This window comes from Beta vulgaris, chromosome 8, assembly GCF_026745355.1.
Source record: "Beta vulgaris subsp. vulgaris cultivar EL10 chromosome 8, EL10.2, whole genome shotgun sequence".
Taxonomy (NCBI): domain Eukaryota; kingdom Viridiplantae; phylum Streptophyta; class Magnoliopsida; order Caryophyllales; family Amaranthaceae; genus Beta; species Beta vulgaris.
This window is the reverse complement of record NC_079209.1, coordinates 31,771,705-31,797,461: the sequence shown is the minus strand read 5'-3', so window position 1 is coordinate 31,797,461 and position 25,757 is coordinate 31,771,705. Positions and strand designations below refer to the sequence as shown.

Here is a 25,757-nt window from a genome sequence, read left to right as displayed (position 1 = left end):
TCAGAGTTGTTTTGGCCTATTATAGTGGAAAGTTGTTTAAAATCCCTTGTGGTCGAGGTTGTTTCTTCCTACTAGGCCTAGGAAGTTTTTCCTCGTAAAATCTCTCGTGTTCCCATTGTTTGTTCCCAAGTTTACTTTTAATTCCGCAAAAAGTAGTGCTTATTCTCTCACTATAATTCACCCCCCCTCTTATAGTGCTCATATTATACAACATCAACTAATTCAACAACATCTCTTATTCAATGAACCAACACAACAATTAAAAAATAACATAACTTTTCTCACCTAAATTCATAATCAATTTACTACACAAATTGCTAACAAGTAATATGAAACAAAAAAAAATCGAAACAAGTTATACCTCATTAATCCAAAATTAGGTTTTGAATCAATAATAGAAGAAGAAGGAAATGCAACAACATAATAACACAAAGCAACGGCGAAACCCACCAACATCCAACAAGATAGATGCTAGCTCCACGTCACGACAACAAACCACCGCATCCACATCAGGACGAACGAAGTGAGCGAGAAATAAGATACAAGCAGGGGAGAAACATAGGAGTCAGGGGGAGTTCGACGAGGTTAAGTGCACAACGGCGATCACTGATGACAGCAGCGCATCGATGAGCAGCAGCAGGTCCGACAAACTAGGCACACCGTCGAGAACAAGGAGAGAGAAAAACAGGGGCCATAACAACAACACAGCAGCAACTACGACACAACAACAACAAAACCGAGCTTAGGAGGGAGAAATAGGGTGACCCAGACGGAGGAGCTTCGGTGGCTTCAGACCCGTGCAACAACAATAACGTCGGTGACGATTGTAAAGCTGCAAGGAGATTGGATGGGTTGGGGTTTCTCAGGGAAGTAGAGGACTTTGAAGAGAGCGGGGAAATAAGGGTTTGGGTTTCACGGGGTGGGATTGTCGGTTTAGGGTTTTGGGAGTGCCACCACATATAGATGGGTTTAGCCTTAAGGGAATTAATGGTTTGATGACCAAACCGGTATAAGGGAAAAATGATTTGGGTTTGGGGTTTCTCTTTTGGGCAAATACTCCGGAATAAATTACACTTAGAATCCATGATATACATTAATAATAATAATAACTACATAAGATTAATATAACAAATATCTTACAAATACGACAAATAAAATTCATACTCCACAACTCAAATAATATAAGAACTAGCCTTATATGCACGCTATGCGTGCGAATCCGTTTATTTAATTAAATTATTGCATACTTACATCTAACTCTATTTATATAATTAAAGATTAAAACTATGAAATTGTTAGATAATTAGTCGTTTATGTATATGCGACTGAAATCGTTATTTGAATCAAATTAGTTGTGTAATTACATATAATACTAATTCATAGAAAAATTATTTACAAAATTTACCGAGGAAAAAAATATTCACAATGTAACAATATAATAACAAAGATAGTAAATGAAATCTCTGGTGTTTCAACTATGGAAAATGCCTTCATAGAACTTGGTTAACCCCATGCACTCTTCATCCCATTCAACCTACAGCATATAGCTAACTGTATAAGAATGATCCGGATCCAATTCTTGCATTGGTGGAGGTAAGATCCAAGCGAAGGTTTTGTATCCAAGTTTTGAGAATAATATCTCCATGACTCGTTTGCGTCCATTTGGCTGTAGTAACGCAAACAAAATGTTAATTTATTGTCATGGGTGAGATATGGGCTTCTAAATCATGCAATGTATTCAAATGCAATGCGAGCTAGTTTGTAGTAGAGGGAGAACCTGTTGAAGTATTAATTTTATGTCCGTAGTTGGGCTTCCCAAAATGAGTTGTGCAAGATCATGAAGCATTGTTATTTTGAAAGTACCGCTTCTATCACATATTGTTAGTCCAACTAACAAACAGTTAATAGAATAAGATAAAAGTTTATCAGGTTAAATAAATAATGGTTGCTTGATGATCGTGATCATATGAGATCGAAAATTATACCTTGGAGTGGTTACAACATTTGTAATATCGCAAGACTCACATGTGGGATCTCCTTGGAAAATGTTAACCTTTTTGAGGCAACGATGACATGCTTCATATATGATATTGTCAACATGGTCAAGATGACACGCATTGGCAATAAATCGACAATAGTGTACCTGTAAGATAAGTGAAAGTTATTTATTCATTTATATGTTTATTTTTGTTTCAAAAAATAAGGAGTAAGGGTCTCATTACTTACTTTTCTCACTGCATGGAAGGTAGGTAATCGAATCCGAGGAGCATTTGAAATATCAATGGATGATTGTAAGGAGAAAGGACTTGAATCGAAAACATGCAACCCTTTTTTTCGCTAATTTATCAGATTCATACCTATAAATTTAGAAAATAAAATTATCAAATAAAAAATAGTAATTTAGGATACACATTAATATAATTATCTTGTGCATACCATGTTGATAAGGAAGTAGTTAAGTCATCTACTTTGTTAACATAAATCCTGGAGTAAAATCCTGTTGTAAGATATTTTCGGCCTATATTTCAGATTGAGATAAAAATATTATCACATATTAATATGACACTTAGAAATATGTAAATGAAGTGCAAAATGCTGATAATTCATATATAGTTCAATAGTGTACCACAAAAGCTCTTTACATGCAGACCACACGCAAAAAGAATTGGACAAAAATCAGCTTCGGTGTTAAGATTTCAATCTTCAAGTATGTGCACAAATTCATTCCAAATGGTTAACTTTATAATCGTCCAACTGCGAGTATGAAATTCGATAGTGTTAGGGACATTTTTTGGTAAATGAATATAGATATAGTATGCAAATTAAAATTATTTAATTAGAATAGACTTACGTTTTATCCATTATCGCCAAATCTCTTTTAAACGAATTTCCTCCAACTAATTCCATTGGTGAAACATATATAACTAAGCCCATTGCATCTTAACACAACCAAAACAGTATAATTAAAGTTAGCTTTCTTTCAACTAAGCATAATATATTAATTTAATCTAGATAGAGGGATAGTAAAAGTACCGAACACCATATTTGTACGATTGGCATGAACATGGAACCGATTGAAAGCAACTAAATTGTATAAGAATGTGGGAATTGCAACGTCATCATGCTCTTCGCGTATCACAACTGTTTTTAATGCTATTATCATTTGTTTCCAGTTTGGTACGATATTTTTATTCTCATCAACGTGTACTACTTGTACCCCACATAGTACATGAATAAATCCCTCATGAAACCTTCACTGGAAATTGCTTTCTAACCAACTCAAATGGCAATTTTATGTCTTCAGCACTCTTCAACGGAATTCTGGGAAGGAAAACTCTATTTCCCCTAGAATGCCTGTCAAAATCTCAGCATCTATAAAATGGTCCTTTAGTCCACGACAAAGCAATTGTGTTCCATTGCAATTCACATTCTTAGGATCGATGTTTCTCAAAAGCATTAAGGGTACCCCAAGTGTCAAAGTGAGAGCATGAGGAGGCAATCCCGAAGCTGAAATTAAATTCAGAAACTCTTGCTGATATAAATTTCTCCTATCTTCGGGAACATAATCAATCGAATAATATGTTTTTCCTTGTTCGAGAAATTTCTCAACAACCTTATCATGTATCTTGTCAGCATCTTCGTTGAGGGGTGTGATGATTGCCCTTTCAACCATGTAATTTTCCTCTCCCACATGTTGACGTAAATTTGGAAAAACCTGGTCAATCAACATTCAATCGAGACATCATCAATTGATGATATTACCATATGGTTTGGTAGTTTTATCATGTGATCTGACACGGTAGGTTCATCTCCGTTACCAATTGAGAGCAATCGAGTAACAAATGCACTATCAGCTATTGATCTCATGTTTTCTCTTAAATGCAAAATATTGACGTGTCTGCAAATAAGGGAATTGACAAATTACGCATCGATCATTTGAGCTCTTGTTCTGTTTCGAACCACTGGAAACACTTGTCTGAAATCACCACCAAACACAATAATTTTTCCTCCAAATGATAAGTCATTTTCCATTAAGTATTTCGATCAACGATTTTAAAATGATATATGTAAGTCATCGGAGCCTCATCCCCTACAATTATGGTATAGTGTTGTAGTAAAGTGGCAGTTTTAGAACGCTTGGTGAATGAGCAAAATGAGTTGCTATTAGGTTGCAGTGGGAGCTGAAAATTTGAGTGTGATGTTCTTCCCTGATGCAACAACGTCGCTGCAATTCCGGATGTTGTCGTGGGAACAACAATTTCACCTCTTCCTTTTACGGTTGATAAGAGTGCTCTGTATAAGAATGCTTTGCCAGTACCTCCTGGACCATCAAAGAAAAAAGCTCCACCAGTTTTTGAAATGACAACATCCATAATTGTGGTGTACGCATGTCACTGATCCCTATTAAGAGTGTCAACGCATGCTAAGTCCTCTTCTGGAACTCGCACAGAAAAGTACTCCGCCATGATTGTGGGGAGATCATCGATGTCCTCAGTACTTTCAGGTAAACTTGGCAACTCTGTAAAGCCAGAAATTCTTTTTCTTAACGGCCGTAATAAACGATCTAATTCTTGTAGAAGCTTGTGAGTGATAACACCATTGTTAGTTGTCATGCCTGAAGATGGATAATCCTCAACCATGTACGTGAAGAACTCGTCCCCAAGGGGCACGTAATCCAGTGGGTTGGCAGTATACCAAGATGGTTGCAAATAATCTTCGTAATGATGATGCCATTCTTACAAAAGACGCTTCCAAAAGACACTGGTGGATGCTTTCATCACTCTCAATTAGACCAACGGATCCCGCAGCAGCTCTAAATGTCGGTTGTATGACACCATTGAACGTTCTCATATGTTTAAATGATTGGGGACCTCGCACGTGGTTGAGCAATAATCTCATGTCAAATCTCTCTCCTTCAAGTGGAGAAGCTACATACAATCAACCAGTAACTCGTTGATTACTTCTCCTTATCTGCCACTCACACTTAGAGTTAAGCCACCTGTAATGCTCTGGAAATTCTCTAGAAAGATATCTTCTTGCACCCAGATTCGTTTCATTCACCTTAAAGAACTGAGTCAGCATCGTTCTGGAGTTTCTTAGGTCTTCTAATATGTTTGAAATTAGGCAGTTCTCTTGAAATCTCACTTAATGCATATTTGGCAAATGCACTTGCAAACGATCTACAGATGGACACATTCGAGTTAAAGGGAATTTGTAGATTTTCCAAAAAGTTTCGGGTGCACAAATCCATCTTGCATCCACGTATTGTGCAATCTCATCACCATTCTTAACTTCCATGGATACTTTATTTGGACCCTTATGTACATATTTAAAGAGTGAGATATTTGACACACTTAATGTTGCTTCATATCTCTAAATTGACGTGACTGCAATAGCCTGAACTTTTAAGCAAGTTTAAATAATTTGTTAGCTATATTAGGTCTTCATGAGGCTTTGGTCCTTTATGTAGTTAGAATTTTATGCAACATCATACTAGGACAAAAGTAGATAAGAACCATCATTCTTAGTGGTTAAGAAAGCTAAAAGTGGATAAGAACCATCATTCTTAGTGGTTAAGAAAGCTAAAAGTGGATAAGAATCATCATTCTTAGTGGTTAAGAAAGCTTGTGGATAAGCACTATCATTCTTAATGGTTAAGAAAGGTCAAAGAGGATAAGCACTATCATTATTAATGGTTAAGAAAGCTTTGAGAACCAATAGATAAGTTATAAAGTCCTTGAGAGCCTTAAACATTAATATTGTGAAAATCGTTTGGAGATTGTTTTATCGGGTAACGATGAACTTCCAGTTAAAGAGTCTTTCGGGGTAGAATCCGAGCTTAGATCCTAACCAAACTTGATATATGACATGCTTGGGATGTATTAAGGCTAAAATTTTCATTTATGCCCATGAATTACGTGGCTCAATATGGTAAATGGCCTACATAGTGAAAACTGGTCAGCTGAAATTACAACTTAGACCTATCCTCAAAGTAAGCTGCTCAGCAACTACTTAAGTGTCGATCTCTCACAACCCTTTGGATGCATGTAATCTAGAGATTTTCCTACCTGTGGTCAAATGATTGTTTCTTTCTATTTTGAAGTATGATTGTGAAGTGAAATATCTTTTGATAAGCATATTAGTATGTGAGTTAAGTTTAGTTAGTTCAGTTCTACAATCGAGAATTATGATTACGAATTGAGGATGTTAGTCGTGTGACGTGGCTAGTGTTGCTATTGAATTTATTGTTGATTATGAATTAGGGATTATGGAATTGGGATGTTAAAGGTTGATAATTTCTAAATTGGGAATTAGTTATGATTATGTTTTCTAGTTTATATTAGTCTAAGTTTGGTTATTCATTACTGTTGTCGTTGTGAGGTGATTGTTGGAGGATGATCCTAGAGTGAGTATTTTTCGAAGATTTTAAGGAATTGGATTGCAATTTATGTTCAGTAAAATCATTTACTTATGCCCATGTGTGTATGATCTCTCAGTTCTATTTTTGGTAAATAAGTTCGTATTATGATAGTTATGAGTGTGATGTTGTGAGTTGATTCTAGAAATGTTACTCGATGAATATGAATACGCAACTGTTTTACTGGCTTAGTTTATGAACTAAAAATAGAAAGTGGGCAAGGTATGGGTGGAGGATGGTTATTTTTTTTTGACCTGATACGGTCGGCTATGCTCCATAACGAACCTTGGTGTAGTATTGCTGGACTCCATAGCGAAGCTTGGAGGTAGCGTTTGTCCTTTGTCCAAATCATGTACTTGCCACTGATTGGTTTAAGAGAGTGAGCTATGCCAATTTTGTAATGACAAGGAAATGATTTGAGAAATTTGTTTATAACCGGATGAAGTAAAGTTACGAGTTTTCCACTCATTTTGGAATTTTGTTTGTTTTGTATTTCTTCTCTGAATTTACAGGTTTGGTATCAAGAGCATGAGAATGGAAGTGAAGCAAGATTATGATGTCGTCCTAGATTAAGGATTTAAGTTTGTATATAAAGGAGTTTATTTATAATAACTTACAATATAGATTATTCTTTTGGCATGGAATTTGAGATTGAATGACTATGTAATTGAAGTCTTATATAAAGGGTTTTGTTTTGTGGGCCCAATAACTCACAGGTCAAGGATCATTTTATAGGTTATGTTTCCGCTGCGAGTAAATATTTAATCGAGGTTTATTAAGCGTTGATTGTGATTAGTGAATCTTAAGTGTGTTTAGCTAACAGCTCGGGAATCGGGTTGTTACAGTGACAATCGTACATTAAGAGCAAAATTAGATTGTAGGGAACTACCCATCAGTTATCTACTTCTATTCGAGAATTTTGACGCAATGGTACAGGTGGACGATCTTGTCGGCGACGATATAAAGGATATGAGTCATTTCCCTGCATTGTTGCAATAGTAAATAACTTTGGGAATTCTTTCGTACAACTCCCTTGTTTCATGCATGGAGGATCCTTGTTGTGAACACCACATGGACTATGAATCATGTGTTTAAGAACATTTTTGTACAATTCCGGTTCTTGTTGTTCATCTGGAATTTCTGTTCTAACAATTATATCGTACTCATCCGGAGTGGTTAGCTTGTCAGTTTGTTCGAGGATCAACAATATATGAACATGCGGAAGACCCCTCTTTTGGAATTCAACTACATATACATAAGCAACCACCTTTCCAAGAATTCCCCTTTCTAGAACATATTTTTTTAACTCTTCAAATTTAGCATGAAACACCCTTGTTAGTAGATCTGGTCTATCATTTGGAACTTGTTAAGGCAGTCATTCTGATTGTACTTCCGACCAAGATGGATTGCATGTCATTGTTAGAAATATGTTCGGCTTGCCAAACTTCTGTACCAAGGCCATGGCATCTTGGTACCTCTGGTGCATATCTCGTGGGCTTCCTACGAATGAAGACGGTAGAATCGTCCTTCGACCAACCTTCTCTGTAGATGAAAATTAATGAAAAAAAATTAATGTTAATTGAAGGGATTTGTTTCATTAAGAAGACTATTGGTATAGGTAAATCAATATGAACTTGTGTTATGCTCTCCAGCATTTAGAAAATCCTCTAAGCCCTTGTACGAATCAGCACGCATCTTATCTTAATTGAGTGCAATCCATCTCAGCTTGGATGCTTGTATTTTGACACGGTTATCAACAACATATTGTTGGAGTAGACGACCACCTCTTAAGAGTAGAGAATCAAGATGTTGTTGCATCTAAGGAACATTATTTTGTTGCTGTTAGAATGATATAACTATAAAGTTGTACGAAAATAGGACATACACATAAGAATGGCTAAAAATAATTTTCACTTGAAACATATATGCGTAGAATTCTCGGCATGTCAGCTTCCTGCCTGTAGCAGTACAACTGTTTAAATCCCAACCATAAGATCCATAAGGAAATAATAGAGGATATTATAGTGGGTCGTAATAACCCGCGTATCTTTGATATACATCAGTTGTCCTTTGATAGACTCTACCACAATATCTCTCTCTTTTAGGTTAGCCATGTCATCCCCTCCAATGACGATGGCTACCATCTGGGATGCTGGCGGCATTGAGTATTAACGATTATTAGCAGGTTGCTCTTTGATAACAAACTTGTAATCGTGTATGTCCGTAAGTTGTGCAAGATGGCGAAGATTATGAACAAAAGGATTTCGGGCATTTAGAATATTATTAATTTTGTCAATGATATCGATCCATAATAATGAATTTTCAGCTGCACGATTTTCATTTTCATGATCAATGTCATAAATGTAGAGCTAAAGGAACCGAGGACGATCATTTGAGTTCAAAGTCAAAAGACCGCCTATGCGGTGATAAAATGACATTTGAGCGCGATATGTGTACACCCTTCGACTTGCATTGCCCAATTCATCATCTATTTCTACTCCCATTGAAGTGAACGCGAAGACATGGTTATAATTACGGATGTTTCGTTTGAAGTGAATCCATCATCAAATTGATCAGAGAATAGGTCAAGTAATTCAGTTGACAAAGGTAACTTAGGTAGATTGACCTTTCTATTTGAGCAGCAAAGTCCGGGAGATTCAGATCTGAACAGGCGTGCTTGACAATGTGCACACGTTGTCATTGTAGGCAAAGTGAATATAGGCACCCCTTGTGACTCGGTATAATTTCTTGCACAATTTCGATAACCATGTCTCCCCACTTTCCAAACCCTTAAATCATCAGAGAGGAGACTTGATATGCTGTTTGCATGGGATCTACTATTGTAACTAATTTAAAACAATGGATTAGAGAAACAACTGTCTCGTTCGGTCTCAACTAAGTGTGGAATGTTTATTGCATAGGTTGTGGGTTCCAATATATCTGCATTTGCTCTACTACTTTCTCCTACACAAAAGAATCGACTGGGCAAGTTGCGTCCATCTTTGAATTCCTCGTAACTTTTATTGGGCATTTGGATATGATTTTCAATGTTTGTGCGTGTGTCAAGTGAAAGGAGTTGACCAATGGGGTGTGCTGCATGATATATTTTGATAAGTACATTAGATGGTGTTTCATATATTACTAATTTTTAATCTATTTACTTTAGAGATCTTACAATTATGTATTTGTCGTCCATCTCCATTGACAGTATGATCGTAGTTAGTAATGTCTGTCATAGGTTTTTTAACTTGTGAAGAGTTGGAAGCATCATTATGATTTTGAATCACGCCATGTCCTTATCCAGAGGCTGTTTGAGGTCGAATTTCTTGAGAAGCAACGACATTTTCTCGGATTACAAGGGCGTAATTAGATTTCCTTTTTGCTTTCTCATGTCCTCTTTGATAAGGTGTAAGTGATTGCCTTTGACGTCTTTTCTTATCACTCCATTTCCTCCTTTGTTGTTCCAGCTTTTCTCTCTCATTTCATCCATTATGAAACTACAAATACTAATCTTAACTTTGTTATTATAAGAGTAGTGTGATAATATTTTATATGAATTTGTTTGTGTGTAAAATTTTATTCAAAAACTTATTTTCTTATTTTTATGTAATATGTATTGTCATATGTCAATAGAGATTCAAGATATCAACGCATACGAATTCCCCTCTAAGTATACAGTTTCTAAGTTATTTAACATTAATTAGTGAGTACCCTTTGAATGGTAGTTCATAGAGATTTGTTTTTTATTTATTTAGCGATATTGAAAATGATTAATATAAGTAAGCTTTTACTTTTTTATGTAGTTCGTTTTGAATGGTGGTTCATAGATTTATATATGACATGACAGTTAAATATAAATTCTTATATTTGCATGATGTATTATTACAGATACTTTTACAATAACAATGCTTATACATATATATAGCCGTGTATGATAAAGGGTTTTGTTATTGTGTCACAATATATACATCTCAATTTGGGTTTTGATTGATTGAGAAATTATTCAAGATAATTAAGCTCTATTATCTAAAAGACAAAGAGGGAGCTCAAGGTGTACATAAACTTAAGTAACAACTATTATAAGCAACAAATTTGTACATCTCAAATTAACAGGTAAATGTGTACATATTAAACTCTAAGATGAAGCTGGATTTGAGCATAATTATCGTAAACTAAAATATAAAATAATTTCTATTATATTGAAAAAAAGTTTCAATAATGCATCTCTCCCTTTAATTATATTAAACAATGGACTACATGGATAGAAAAGAGCAGAACATAGATGAACACATTACCAAAAAGAGAAAAAACAACCGTGTGTTACATAAAAAATGAACAAATAAAAAAACGAAATTGTGTACATTGAAAAGGATACGGAGGGTGTTTAGTTTAGACAGAACATAGATTGTCCAAGTTGTTTTAATAAAGAAGGATTTTGAATTAACATGTTTGTCTTATTTCATGTCATATTCGATAGAGTCTATAATTTAGATGATAATAGTAACTCAACTTTATATATGTTTAATTTGAGTTACTTTTTTTTCAATTACAAAAGCAATACCTTTATAATATAGCAACTTGTTACATTTTACTTCTCTCTATATTAGAACCAAATGTTGCGAGTGGTGAGATAAAAAATATAACCACCATAATTTCAATCTATTGTGTACTCAAATCTTTTTGGATCATAATATTCCCTAGTTTTGGTGATATCATATCATCATAAACATTACAATACTAAGCATTATAAAAAGAACATTACAATACTATCAATAAGATCATATTTGTTTGTTTTTTAATAAAAGAAAAGCCCATCCACAATGGAGTAGTCCCAGCTTTGTATAGTCGAGCGTTTTGGCTCAAGAGTCAAGACCATGTAGATCATAATATTCATCCCATCTCCCTCTCTCTAAACATTACAATTTTATACTACTCTACCCAATTCAGCACATCTCCCTCTCTATCTAAACCCCACATGTAATGCGGTCTACCACCGTACCACCACCGTCGATTATTCTTCTACATCCCATCTCCGCTCTTAACCCCGTCTACCACCACGCCCCTGTATCTCTTATTTCTCTAGCTATTTAAATGGAAAATTCAAGTCTTCCCATATTTCTAGCTTGAAGAACAAATGGGAGAAGAAGCATAGATTTCTGATTGCAATTGAGGAGGTGAGTTTGATGTATCTTCACCTAATTAATTGCATGCGAGAAAACCACGAAAATTACATGTATTATTGCAGATTTTAAGTGTTTCATTGGAATCAATATTCCCTGTAAAGATTTTTTTTAAATACAAAACACTGTAAATATTCCATGGAAAGATTTTTTTTTCGAATTATTGTTCCATGAAAAAATTGAATTTTCTTTTGATAAATTAAAGTTTCGTATTACAAATTTAGTGAGTGTTTATCTCGGACTATTTGGAGATGGAAAGATTGTTTTTTTTTGCAAATTATTATTCCATGAAAAGATTGAATCATTATTTTGTCGAATTATTTGGGAATGCTGGTATGTCATTTCATCTTATTCTGTGTGTGTAAACCTTGTCTCACACAGATAAATGATTAGGGAACTAAAAAAGGTTTCCTATAATATATAATGCTTATCCGCTTATGCAATTGTGGCACTAATTGTTAATATATTTCGGCTTTTATTTTATGTTTTCAGAATTGTTAAGAGTAAAAACAGAGGAGAACAGAACTATTTAGGGATGGAAAGATTGTTTCCACTATTTTTCTCGAATTATTTGGGGATGCACTGTATGTTGTGAAAAATGACTTTCGGTGCCTTTGAAAAATTATTTTATAGATTGTAAAAAATGTTTAAAATACTCTATAGTTAACCGAGATTGAGAATTTATAGTTTCATTTGGAATTGCTATAAGTACCCAAAAAAAATAATTGTGGCAAAAAGATTATTACAAAATCATTTTTTGTAATTATTATGTATATTTTTAATGTTTCTTGCAACATAGTTACCCACTCTCATTTTCACGGCAATCTCAAAAAAATTCACAATCTTACTGATATCTTGATTTTAGATATACTCAATTCTTTTTTGTTTTAGATATACTCAATTTCCTTTGGTTCACTACTAATTTCCCAAAAAAAAAAAACCATTTGCAATTGAATATTAGCAACTAAACAATTTGCAATTGCACACCTACCTTTTTAACTTGTTTCTTGATTCACCTTGCAAGTGCCTTTTTTTGTTGATATTTGCTTGATGAAACTTGGTAGATTGCACTGATTATGAACGATATTATTTCTCTCCTTCTGTTATTAATAAAATTAGCACAAAAAATGTTATCAAAATCATTATGGTTACAATATTAATCAGATGAACAATAAACCATAATTAGAAGTAAGAATTACCTTTTGTCAGTTCCGTTTTTTTTGCTGATATTTGCTTGATGAAATTTGGTAGATTGCACTATTGTGAATGATATTATTTCTCTCCTTTTTTTCTTAATAAAATTAGCACAAAAAAGGTTATCAAAATCAATATGGTAACAATATTAAACAGATGAACAATAAAACATAATTAGAAGTAAGAATTACCTTTTGTCACTTTCTTTTTTCCTTGTTACTTGGCTTGGTTTTTATTTGAGGTTTTTGGTTTTGTTGAATTTATATGTAGTGTGTTTTTAGTTTCCGATTATGGAGAAGATAAAATAAAGAATAGTCAATAACTCTGGAGCACACTTTTGGAAAGTTGGAGGTGGAAACTAATATCAGAGATGCAATTATTCATGAGAGTTTCTCCACTAAATTAGGAATTTATAATTTTTTTAAAAAAGTTTGGTTTTGATAATCTTTGGGATGTAATTGAAGTAAGTTGCAGGGTTTTTTGCTTGTTTGCTGAAATTCATCCTTAATTGCCAGTTTCTCTGGCTGAGGTGGCTCATTTTTAGGGGTTTTAAGTTTAAATTAGGGCTGAGGTGTTGGTTTTGTCAGATGAGTGAAGTGATGGTTCAGTTCTCTGCTAGTGTGTTGAATGCTATTCTTAATGTCCTTGTTTCTATTGTCATCATTATTTGGGGTTTCCGGGGTGATTTTTGTATCTTTCAGTTAGATTTCTTGGTGATGTTGGATTTTTATCCATCAATTTAGTTCTCGCATTTAATGTGATTGGAAAAGTCCCTACTCAGGTATGGATTCATAGCTCTTTTTTTTGGCTTTCCGGAGAAATTTGGGTCTATAAAAGCCAAGTCTTTGGTTTAGGTGGTACTCACTCTTTCTCCCTCTGTCAATTGTTCTTCGTCTTGTTGTTTCTTCTTTATCTAACTTCAAAAAAGTGTGGTAATAGCTTAACTTCTCTGTTGTGGTTTTGTGTGAGGATGAACTCGTTCAAAGAAGCTTTGCTTTCCGAAGGAAATGGCCAGTTTCAGAATGCTGCTGAAGGCGTTGTGGATCCTGACACTACTACATTAAAAGGCAAAGGCAACACACCAAAATCGTTGCAATAGGGATAAAAGTCGTTGCAATAGACCTACTGCAATGGCTTTATACCGTCGCATTTGTTGGCGTTGCAATAGGCCTACTGCAACGACTTTTAGCCCTATTGCAACGGATAAATGTGTCGTTGCCTTAGATCATATATCTATTGCAACGGCTTTGTTAGTGGCAGGTTATACAACATTGTTGGCTACTGCAACGCCTATTATTTAAGCTAGTGCGACGGCTTGAAGCTACTGCAACGGAATTTTTTTTTCCATTTTTTGGTGATATTGCAACGATTATTAATGTAACCTGTTGAAAACCTATAATATTACAGCTCTTGATATATATTGGTAACGATACAACAGATGCAAAAATACTCTTGAAATGCCAAAAATAATTATCATATATATCTGTATCATAATATCCAAAAATAATTGTCATATATATCTGTATCATAATATCCAAAACTAATTCAACTAAGAGTATACATGACAAATCCTAATTAACGATAATTAACGTACTCAATCAAACCCAACTAATAAATATTTGTTTTAGTACCACAAATTCCTTTTAAGTACACATATAGATCATTTTGCTTCTAAATATCGCTCCACTTGATCTATTTTGCTGCTTTCCCGAGTTTCACTAATTAACCAAAGGTTGTCCGGCTCGGTTAGATCCCAAATCTTCCGGAATTTCACCAAGTCTCTCCTGAAAAGCAAATATAAAGCAATGAGTAATAATTAGCCCATTGATTTCATTTGGTAAAGATTCTATATTGCTTTGCACCAAGAAAAATATTGGAAAAAAAAATATTAATGCTTATTATTCTGCAGACAACAGTAAATCACTTGAACATGATAAGTGGAAGCTGAATTACAAAATGAAAAAGATAGCACCCAACAAAAGCAGTGGTAAGAAAACCAATTCCCTTCCACGAAGTTTACTCTATGTACACTTGTCATATTTTGTGGCAATTAAGTTCATTTTCAAGTACCCCAATTACCCAACCGCATAGAAAATCAATAGACTTACTGTTTAGTATTATGATAGGCAGTCAAAGAAAGACCAAAATCGAGCATAATTCAGAGAGATAGGCAGTCAGAGAGAAATTCTAGACACTTTCTTAGGCAGAATTGCTAATACTCTAGCTCTAATTATGCTTTTAATCTATTATTTAACACTAACTTCAATACTGGGAACACAGTGCTACGAGTATACAGAATTTATTCCTTGCTATATTACATACACTTTCTATTTAACACTAACTTTCTTAGGCAGAATTATGATAGGCAGCTTTAGTATTATGATAGGCAGTCAGAGAGAAATTCTAGACACTTAATTAGGCAGAATTGCTAATACTCTAGCTCTAATTATGCTTTTAATCTATTTAACACTAACTTCAATACTGGGAACACAGTGGTACCAGTATACAGAATTTCTTCCTTGCTATATTACATACACTTTCTATTTGACACTAACTTTCTTAGGCAGAATTATGATAGGCAGGTTTAGTATTATTAAAGGCAGGTTTAGTATTATGATAGGCAGTGCTAACCAGGTGATAAACCTGTGCTTAGGAAGACTCCATATGTTCCACACCACAGCATCCCATGTAACATACACTAGTCTGCTCACACTTCGACTTTTCAGATACACTCTTAACAGAATAACTGCTCATATTACTAAGCTTAATTTTGTGAAGACAATGCCTATTTTACATTCATTTTTTCAGTAATGGAGAGCTTTCTCAAAGTCATGTAACCCATTACCTTTCTACTTGTCACATGGATTATATGCTTTTTATGTTGTAGAGAATGAAATCATGAAAAAGTCATGGTTGTAGCATATTCCACAGGTTTGTTCATAAATATATTCATAGAGAAATAAGACTTAAAAAGGGTACCTCACAATCTAACAATTGAGGGCCATTAGAAGCTTGCTCATTGGTGTCACTAGTTGGATGTGATCTCTAGATGCATCCTTTGGTTTTGTACCAATTGAAAAGTCAGGAATCACAAGCTCTACTCCTGGATTAGCGGCTTGAATTTGAGAAAGAATGACAGATGCCACGCTCGGTGCTAGCTTTTGCACCAATTGAGTCTCCATACTTTGTAAAAACTCCTATGGGAATATGAAACCCGAATTTGTATCCTTTTTTTTCAAATCAGTCTTTGTTACACCTCTTCCATAAAGGCGTACACGATTTTTGCGTACAGGATCTTGTATGACTTCAGAGTAATGATCCTTAGTGCACCATCTTCTCCATGTTCAACACTTTGTAAAGCATCCATCTTGGCCTATCCAATGAAGATTAAGTTATTACATATACTAAGTTAAGGCATAAAATATGCAAATAAATAGCATGTCAACTCACAATATTGGATATAGATTTTTCGTTGTTGGTGAGGTATGTCTTTGTAGGATTTCTTTTCCTCGATTCTTTGTAGACCTTTTCTTGTGAAGGCTCTTGCTTATCCGGATCCTCTTGTTGCTTTAGAGATAAAAATTAGTAGTTCAATATATAACTTTCTAAGAGTATGAAATGATGGAACAATAAGAACTATAAATCAAGATAATGTGTTGTTACCAACTTATGACGTAACATTGCGTATGACTTCGGACCCATAGTATGCATATCATCTAGTGATCCACGATTGCCTTTATTAATTTTTGCTTCTTTCTGTAATAGAAAAAAAAGTTAACATACAATTTCAACAGTAGACGAACAAAATCATATAGAGAATAAAACCATATACCTCGATTAGTGAACAATTCCAGTATTCCAAAAGATCTTTAAATTGAGAATCGGAAACTGTTTTTGGACGATTTTCCCACCTTTTCTCATCAGTTTCATGTGCATAGTAGTGCTTTTGCTTTACCCTACATTTATGACCACGCCAACTTGCATTTATAGATTCGAAAACCCATTTTTTCCCTTGATCGGGAACCATGTACTTTTCCTAACCCAACAATGAATGAGCTCAATTAGTAGTATATAAGGTATTCGGTCCAATGAATGAGCTCAATTAGTAGTGTATACATGTTTTCAGTTTGATGAATGAGCTTATATAGAAAAGAAACAATGAAAGGAACATACCAAAACATAATCCCATATTTTATCAAGTGTGGGCAAAAGTTTGAATTTTCTATAATTAAGAGGCGCAAGCTCGGAATCCCTAGCAACTGTACCCAAGAAGAGGCTAAATTCATCAACAACTTCTTTTGTTGGTCCAACTGGTTCCGATTGAGTTCAGTACAATAGCTTCACGCTCTTCTCTTGTACGCGAGTGGACTTTTGTTAACGTTGTTGGACCTCGTTGCTTTTTACTCTTACAAGCTATTTAAGGTTAAGGTATTAGTTTATATAATAAGATAGATATAAAAGAAAAAAGAAAATGTCATCTACAAAAGTGCGTAATATATACCTTCCTCTATTCTTTCATTTGGTTGAGATTCCACTTCTATTTCTTATTTATTGGTTGTTGCTCCAATTCATGTTCAACTTCATCATTTCTTATTATAGTGGAAGGAATCTGAATTTCCAAGTTTGCTTCATGTGTCATTCCATTGGTAATAGGAGATTCCGTGTCTGTGGTGTGTCGCATCTTTTCTAACTGCTTTTGCCGAAACAAGCGAAATGAAGATATAGACCCCGGAATACAATACTCCTTTTCTTGTGTCTTTCCCTTTGGTTGTTGCTTTTGAGGGCGTGCAATATCCTTTGTCATTTGCTGTTTTGCAGGTTTGCAGTCCCACAGATTTTCGCCTGTTTTGCTCGACATTTTCAGATTGTGTGTTATCCTTTGCTTGTTGGTTCCGTTGCCCATTTTTATGCACAAACTCCCTCATAGATAATGGTTGAGATAATGCTTCACTCCCTCTTTTTCCACCTGAAACCATACAAGAAACATATAATGGCACTAATCTGAGTAAATTATTAAACTTTCTGGCTGCTATAGCTGCTGCCTTTTTCAGAGAAGTAGACATATGTGATTTCCTCTCCCTTTTATAGTTGCACTCAAAACAAAACAAATGAGGTAGGATGCAATTAGCAAAGATGGGTTATTTCTAATTAATGAGGCTCCTCTAGAGTGACTGAGTGAGTTAAAATAGACAAGGAAATGATGCTTCACCAAGAGCAGCCTTTATTAATCCAACATCTCAATTATAGATTCCAATACTTCCCTGTAAGCATCAAGCTTACTTTGCTTTGATGGCAAATCAAGAAGAACACTTTCCAAGGAGGCATAATATTATATTGCAAGGCACATCTAACAATCCATAAGCGTGCAAAATAAAATGCTTAAAATACAGATACAGATTCTAACAACAACTCTACACACTTCAAAATCCGCATTGTACTCAATTTGATCAGGTGCTTTCTAAAAACTTTTTCATTGTCATTTTAACTTCAGAACTTCTTTGTGCAAATGATATAAATGAAGGGGAAGAGAGCTGCCCTTTGATGAGTCATCCAATGACTTGAATAGTTTAAATCATGAAACTTCTTTGGTGCAGAAAGTAGTGAATGTCATTGAAGCTGCAGCAGGAGCACCTGGTGTTGAAAATTTTGGTGCTGAATTGCTGTCAGCTGCTGTGTCTTCTCAGCTTCAGAAGACCATTCTTGATCAATATGCTCACATACAAGAAAATACTATACTATCTTCTGTCAGTACTTTGGTGGATATTTGGTGGTCGTTGAGGAAGAGAAGGGTATCTTTATATGGGCACGCTGCTCATGGTTTCATTCAGTTCCTGTCATACTCATCTTCTAGATTCGGTAGTTTTGCTTCCAATGACCGTGATTGCGGGTCCTTGAGTCAAAAATCTGGAAGCTCGACCCTCAGGTCGACTTTGTACATACTACACATCCTGCTCAATTATGGTTTAAAGTTAAAGGATATACTTGAACCCGCCCTTTCTTCAGTCCCATTGTTTCCATGGCAGGTATCACATTTTTCACTCATATCATACTGGTATTTTTACTTTTTATACAACTCTTTAACAATGACTGATCACGAGTCATTATGTTAAAGAGCATGGTAAAATCTACTATATGGGTAAATTCCATGTGCAGGATATATAGCTGCTTCGAGAAGCTAGTGGGGGATTGTTAAAGCCTCTGACTTCACATTTTCCCATTTGCTATATGAAATTAGACACTTCTATGTTTATTGTGCTTTGTTCTCCATTGTGCGTACGAGTTTTGTGTTTGGGATTAATCAGCTGTCATAGCTCTTATTACAGAAACATACTAAGGTTGAAAATCCACACCTGAAAAGGTTGCGTGAAAACCTCCAGAGTAAGATAGACTTCCTACAAAAGCTAGCTAATGTAAGAATTGTCTCTTAGTTTTTTTTATTACTAGACAGGCCCTAATTTGTTTAATACATCAAGGAGTTTAAAAAGTCCTCCAATAGATTCACATAATCCTAAAATACAGCAAACTGCAGCAGATTACAGAAAAATTTTCAACAGGTCTGATTTTTTGTTTTGTTTTCCTTATCATAATTATAAATTGATGTGCCTCTAGTTCTCCTCACCTACGACTTGTTACTGTACCTAACACCTTATGTGCTTCCTTCCATGCATCATGATTAATCAGCTGTCATAGCTCTTATATGGGGACATGAAACTCATGTCAACTTTAAATGTCTAGATATATCTGGCACTTAACACCTTATGTGCTTCCTTCCATGCATCATGATGCACCATGGAGAAGCCTAGAGGTCTAGGATCAAAAATGCTGGATGAGGTTAGATCCATAATATGGGACATGAAAGTTTTTTTTTTTTGGCGACATGGTTAACCATGCAGAAACGCATAATCACCTAAAGGGGGAAATATTAGAAGAAAAGCAAAAAGACGAACAAAAGGATTTCTATAATATGCACCAAATGTAAAATTGAACCAAAAAGTAAGCTTAAATATGGTCATTGTATTTTTTAATACCAAAGTGGCACACAGCACAAGAGTCTCAATTATACCCATCTGGCTATAGGAAGAACAGAAAACAACTAAAAGAGCATAATAAGCAATATTACACTAATCGGGTTCCAAATACTGCACATCTAAATCTATCGGAAGATATGGATCCAGTATTCATCATAATAAAGATGTGCTATTCTGCTACTCCTGCTATGTGACTAGTTTCTTCTCATACAGCCCTTCACATCATTCAGCACAAGGATTTACCTTGTGAGAGGAAGGGGACAATTTATGAGCAACATACAAGAAGTGATAATACATACAAGGGGACAATTTAAGGCACTGCACTACCACTCCCCCCTGCACTGCCTCCCTTCTTGTACCCCTCCCTCACTGCACACACTCCCTACACTCACTGCACACACACCCTCATTGCCTTGCACTCCCTATCCTGCACTCACCACACACACACTCCCCACACACTCACTGCCCACCCCCTCCCTGTCCTGCACTCACTACACACACACTCCCCACACACTCACTGCCCACCCCCTCCCTGTCCTGCACTCCCCACACTCACTGCACACACTCACTACCCAACCTCCTTGCCACTCCCCCACACACTCACTGCCCACCGCCTCCCTGCCCTGCCACTGCACACACTCACTGTCCACTGCACACACTCACTGCACAAACTGCACAAACTGCACCCTCCCTCAACTCCCCACTCCCCTCCCTGCCACTCCCCACACACTCACTGCCCCCCCTCCCTGCCCTGCCACTGCACACACTCACTGTCCACTGCACAACTCACTGCACAAACTGCACCCTCCCTCAACTCCCCACTCCCCTCCTTGAAAAATTTGGTTTGGGCATTGCCTTATTAACTCAATACTTGTATATGTTATCACGAGCAAGCATTTGACAAGTCATATTTTGAGAAACTGATTTCCAGAATCGCATCCATAAACAAGACAACACAAATATGCAGCAAAAAATGAACCAAAGAAAAACATATGGAGACCAAAGAAATAGATAGATGAATATATAAAGGTTATAATAAGCCAGCATAACCTAATAAGACCACTAGAGATAATATACACGTAGAAATTGAGCGGAACAAAATCACAAACCTCCATAGTATTTTGCCGCGCATCATTATTAATTTCGTTCTCCTCGTCATAACCCTCATAGTCTGATGTGAAGTACTCGTCATCAGATGAAAATATTTCATCATCTCTCCATCCACTGAGAATCTCCTGAGTTTTGTCGAGTAATGACTTGTTTGCCAAACCTCCAAACCCTTTTGCTTTCATTCTTTCTTCGTTAAACCTCACTCTCTCCAAACATTGCCTCTCATAAGGTGGAATCTGATGTTGTCCAACATTAAGCTTCTCTCTATTCCTTTTCATCTACAGGGGGGGGAATGAGACAATCAACGTTATTGTATATTTTTGGGGGAAAACAACAGGAACACCAAGCAGTGGGGAAACATTGTACTACATGCCATTGTCCAGCATCCAAGGACACAAAGCCATCATGTAATGATTTACAGAAGAAAGAAAATGCTAACACTATCTCTGTCAAAGACATGAAATCTGATGCACACGCAGTGACAAAGAAGAAAGCACACGCAAGTACAATCCATAAGGATGCCAAACAAACTACTTGTGCAGAGCTGAAGGAGGAAAAGCAGCATATAGCAAATTTTCAATCAAAGGATTCTAAGAAACCTGCTAGTGCAGAGATAAAGAAAGAAAAGAAGGAACACCATGCAAAAAGCAACACAACTACTGCATGCAACACATTGGTCAAGAAAGAACACAAGGATGAACCAACCAACCACTGCTTTTCAAGCATGGCAGATCACTGGAAGGAGAAGATCATTGATGGTTAATTACAAAAATAAAAAAAAACCGCAAAGATATATTTTATGAGACGATAAATCATGAATTAAACACATGCATTGTAATTCAATATAGACACGAATTCATATCGAATACCAGAGAAAAAGCCATATATAGTACCATCAGAAAGTTCTCTAGGAAGATTTTGAATAGCATAATGCCAACCCTCTTTAAGCGGATCCTCAATAAAAAAAACTTGATGTGCTTGAGATGCCAAGATGAATGGTTCTCCTTGTGAAATATTCTTATTCTTATTCACGACATCCATCCCAAAATCATCCTTTTCCGAATGAAACCACACACATCTGAACAAGATAACACTAAAGTGACTATGATAAGATATCTCAATAATATCTTCTAACGAGCCATAATAGTTCACAGCCCCCATAACAGGATTTTGATCTCTACTACTAGCAAAACTATGCGTTAGAGCTGTTAAGGTGACTCCACTATTTTGAGTTACGCCATTTTTCTCTCGTTTCATGGTGTGGAACCTATAGCCATTAACAGAGTAGCCACTGAACTTCTTAGCAACACAAGATGTCCTTTTGATAACCATTTGATATGATCCGTTATTTCTTCCCCTTCTTGAATATTGAGATCAACTTTCTCTCTAAACCACTCCATGAAATTCTTGCTATGAGTATGCGCGAAATCCCATTTTCTTTTCCTGTGGCTGCTTACAGACAACTTATGTTCACTGTGATTTTACTAAATATGTTAGTATCTATCACAATTAGCAAGATAAAAAAATTAGAAAAATAATTAGAAAAAATTCCGTGTTAAGTTATCTTACTCGATGTATCTCTCAACTTCCTCAGAATCACAATTGAATAAGACATGTTGATGGACTTGGGCCCGTGTAATGTGATCCATCATAAATCCATAATCCTTCTTCTTTCTATTCCTTCCCTTTCCTCTAATAGGTCGGCCAATATTGGGAAATAATGTATTTGAGATACTAGGATCAACAGCATTATTATCTGAAGGACTGTTTGATCGATTCAAGTATCTTCTACAGAATGCGAGACATTCTTTGGCCAAATATCTTTCAGCCATTGAGCCCTCCGGACGACCCTTGTTCCGAACATCAGATTTTAACTCTCGGAGGTACCTCTCTATTGCATACATACACCTAATTCCAACTGGACCACCAAGCTTAATTTCTTCCACCAAGTGAATTGGTAAATGAACCATGACATCAAAGAAGGTAGGTGGGAAAATTTCTTCTAACTGACAAAGGGTTTCAACAATCTCAGTTTGCAAATAGTTGAGATTTTGGGGGTCGATAGCTTTCTTCCATATGCCCTTAAAAAAGGCACACAACCTTAGCAAAGGTTTTGCAACATCTTTGCTCAAAGTTGTCTTGATTGCAACAGGAAGCAAGTAATGCATTAGAAAATGAGCATCATGACTCTTATATCCAGTGATCTTCCTTTCACCAACTTGCACACATCGAGAATATTTGAAGCATATCCAAGTGGTAACTTTGCATTTTTAATGACCTGGCAAAACAATCGCTTCTCTTCTAATGACATCGAAAAGCGTGATTTTGGAAATACTTCCTTACCATCTTCTAGTAATTGAGGATGAAGTTCAGGCATCCAATTTAGGGCTTTCAAATCTTGACGAACATTAGCATGATCTTTGCTCTTTCCAGGTAAATCTAACAGTGTGGCAATGATATTATCACATACATTTTTTTCAATATGCATTACATCAAGATTATGGAAGTGAACAATGCTTCCAATATGGAAGTTTAAAAAATATTGGTACCCTTTTCCATGGAACTTCCTTTTCTTGTTTCGTTATCTTTTGCAACTTTCCACATTTATTTCGAAAACCACAAAGTAACTCCTTAGTTTCGATTCCTGTTAAACGCACTGGTTGGTCTCTTTGCCCCGTAACTCCAATAAAATATCTCTTATTACGACGCCAGGGTGGGACAAATCTAAAAAAGTAGGGTGACCCATATAGCAATGTTTGTGGCTTTTGTTGAAAAACAATGATTCAGTTTCATAATGACAAGCAGGGCATGCAAGTTTCCCTTTTGTGCTCCAACCAGACAACATTGCATAAGCAGGAAAGTCACTAATGGTAGACATCAATGCTGCGTGCATATCAAACCTTTGATTGCTTAAAGAGTCATAAGTTTCCAATCCAACCTCCCACAATTCTTTCAAATCCTTAATTAGTGGTTGCAAATAAACATGAATATCATTTCCCGGGGATAAGGGACCGGGAATAAGCAATGCTAACATAAAAAATTCAGGCTTCGTAAGTAACCACGGAGGTAAGTTATAATTGATCAATATCACTGGCCACGTACTATGTACAATGCTCATATTGTGGAATGGGTTAAACCCGTCTGAAGCTAACCCAAGCCTCACACTACGAGCATCTTTGGCAAAGTCTGGATATCTCTTGTCAAATGTTTTCCATGCTTCACCATCCCTTGGATGCTGTAAAAGCTCATCTTCTGAATCATTCGTTTTATGCCATATCATGTACTTTGCAGTTTCCGGACACATAAATAACCTTTGCAACCTTTTCTTAATTGGAAAATACCTTAGAATTTTAGCAGGAATTTTATAATCCTTCCCATTAGTCTTTTCTTTATTAGTTACTTTCCACCTTGAAGTCTTGCAAACAGAACAACTTGTTGCATTTGCGTGCTCCTCCCAATACAACATGCAGTCATTAGGGCATGCATCAATCTTCTGACAATCTAGCCCTAAAACTCTTAAAACATTTTTTGCTTCATTAAAAGACTTGGGCAAATTTGCATCTGGTAGCGTGTCTCTAAATATTCCTAACAAAGCCGACATTGCTACATTGCTCAACTTATGGTCACACTTGTATATAAATAGATGAATAAGAAAGGACAGTTTGGAAAATTTCTTGCAACCTGGATATAATTCTTGTTGACCTTCTTCTATTAATCTATAAAACTTCTTTGCATCTTCATTCGGCCCTTCTCTCATTGTATCATGCAACAACCCCTCTATGTCATCATTCGTGTCTAATATCGCATCATGTTCTTCTGTCACATCCGGTTCTTTTTCAATATTTATATCTAAGTCTAACAACTTATCACTTCTGGGAACAAAACCATTAACAATGATATGATCCCTAACAACATTTCTATACTGCCAATAACGATAATGACAAACATTGCAAGGACAACAAATCTGGTTCCCTTGTGCTTTAATAGCAAAAGCCTTACTAATGTACTCCTCAACTCCTTCTTCATATTCATCGCTCCATCTTTGAAGCATCCACCACTTTTTATCTATGTTATCCATTTTGTTCCTTAACGGTATGTTGCAAAACAGATTATTGAGTCAGCATACAATTTTAAAAAATTATAAAAATCCTTATATTTCAAAACAAATTGTTAATATAAACTTTGAACATTCAATAAAAAAAAACTAGCTCCCAAAGCGTTTCACCCGCTAATATAGGAGTAGACATCTTTTAGAATTGCGACTAAATACATTTATCATATGCTATTACCCTCCTTTTTGCTGGCCAAGCACTTTAAGAAACTGAGATAACTCACAATAGATATCTTTGATTCCCTTTAAAGTGCAAGTAAACAAATGGTTAGTAACTTAGAGGACACTTCTACTTCTGTATCAATGCTCTTTTATCTCCTTGACTCAACGTTATCAACTTAGAGGACACTTCTACTAATATCGACTCAACGTTAGCTGCCATAAAGATGTGGTCCTTTATTTCCTTGTTTAAAGTCTTCATATTCCACTAATTAACATAGGACTGCTGATCACTAAGTTCAACAGTTTCTACAATAAATTGAAGAAGTTGATGCAATATTCCTTCCGCATTTATTCACCGAATAAAATCACAGATTTTTTTAATGTTTTATTAGGTAATTGAATTTTAAAATTTGTCCACTATAGAGCATCCAATATGGATTTGAATCACACAAACCTACACCACTTATTGGGTGATCAATTAAACATCATCATTCATCAAACATAATGCACACAATAGCTCAATATCAGTTTTGGCAAGCTTTAATAAGCAACAG

At 35.6% G+C, this 25,757-nt stretch overlaps 2 protein-coding genes and 1 long non-coding RNA gene across 7 annotated transcripts; all 3 read right to left on the bottom strand.

Moving 5' to 3' along the window:
- Positions 1–1,300: 1,300 nt before the first annotated feature.
- Positions 1,301–13,261, bottom strand: LOC104901283 (uncharacterized). Of its 5 annotated transcripts, XR_008967261.1 has the most exons (10): positions 12,984–13,261; positions 12,798–12,889; positions 12,590–12,698; positions 2,852–2,939; positions 2,627–2,754; positions 2,437–2,518; positions 2,227–2,357; positions 1,986–2,143; positions 1,778–1,890; positions 1,301–1,666 (listed from the first exon to the last, which is right to left on the bottom strand). It is a non-coding gene; the product is annotated as an uncharacterized LOC104901283 (long non-coding RNA). The 5 variants fall into 5 exon arrangements; XR_008967260.1 differs by having other exon boundaries at positions 1,778–2,143; XR_008967262.1 differs by having other exon boundaries at positions 1,778–2,143; positions 12,798–12,881.
- A 2,781-nt stretch (positions 13,262–16,042) lies between these two features.
- Positions 16,043–17,075, bottom strand: LOC104899247 (uncharacterized). Its single transcript, XM_057391513.1, has 4 exons — positions 16,625–17,075; positions 16,456–16,548; positions 16,243–16,359; positions 16,043–16,165 (listed from the first exon to the last, which is right to left on the bottom strand). Exons 1-4 carry the CDS (start codon positions 16,817–16,819, stop codon positions 16,043–16,045), a joined length of 528 nt encoding a protein of 175 aa, XP_057247496.1. The 5' UTR covers positions 16,820–17,075.
- Positions 17,076–23,577: 6,502 nt separating this feature from the next.
- LOC125492816 (uncharacterized) lies at positions 23,578–25,008 on the bottom strand. Its single transcript, XM_057391512.1, has one exon. The coding sequence runs from the start codon at positions 25,006–25,008 to the stop codon at positions 23,578–23,580; it is 1,431 nt and encodes a 476-aa protein (XP_057247495.1).
- Positions 25,009–25,757: the final 749 nt, after the last annotated feature.

Bases quoted from the DNA above. Each gene is read 5' to 3' on its own strand.
- LOC104899247 (XM_057391513.1), bottom strand. From the start codon at position 16,819: ATGGTTCCCGATCAAGGGAAAAAATGGGTTTTCGAATCTATAAATGCA. The intron at 16,549-16,624 runs GTATATGGTTTT...TTTCTATTACAG, and splicing joins GGAATTGTTCACTAATCGAG to AAAGAAGCAAAAATTAATAA. The intron at 16,360-16,455 runs GTAACAACACAT...TTATCTCTAAAG, and splicing joins CAATGTTACGTCATAAGTTG to CAACAAGAGGATCCGGATAA.
- LOC125492816 (XM_057391512.1), bottom strand. From the start codon at position 25,008: ATGGATAACATAGATAAAAAGTGGTGGATGCTTCAAAGATGGAGCGAT.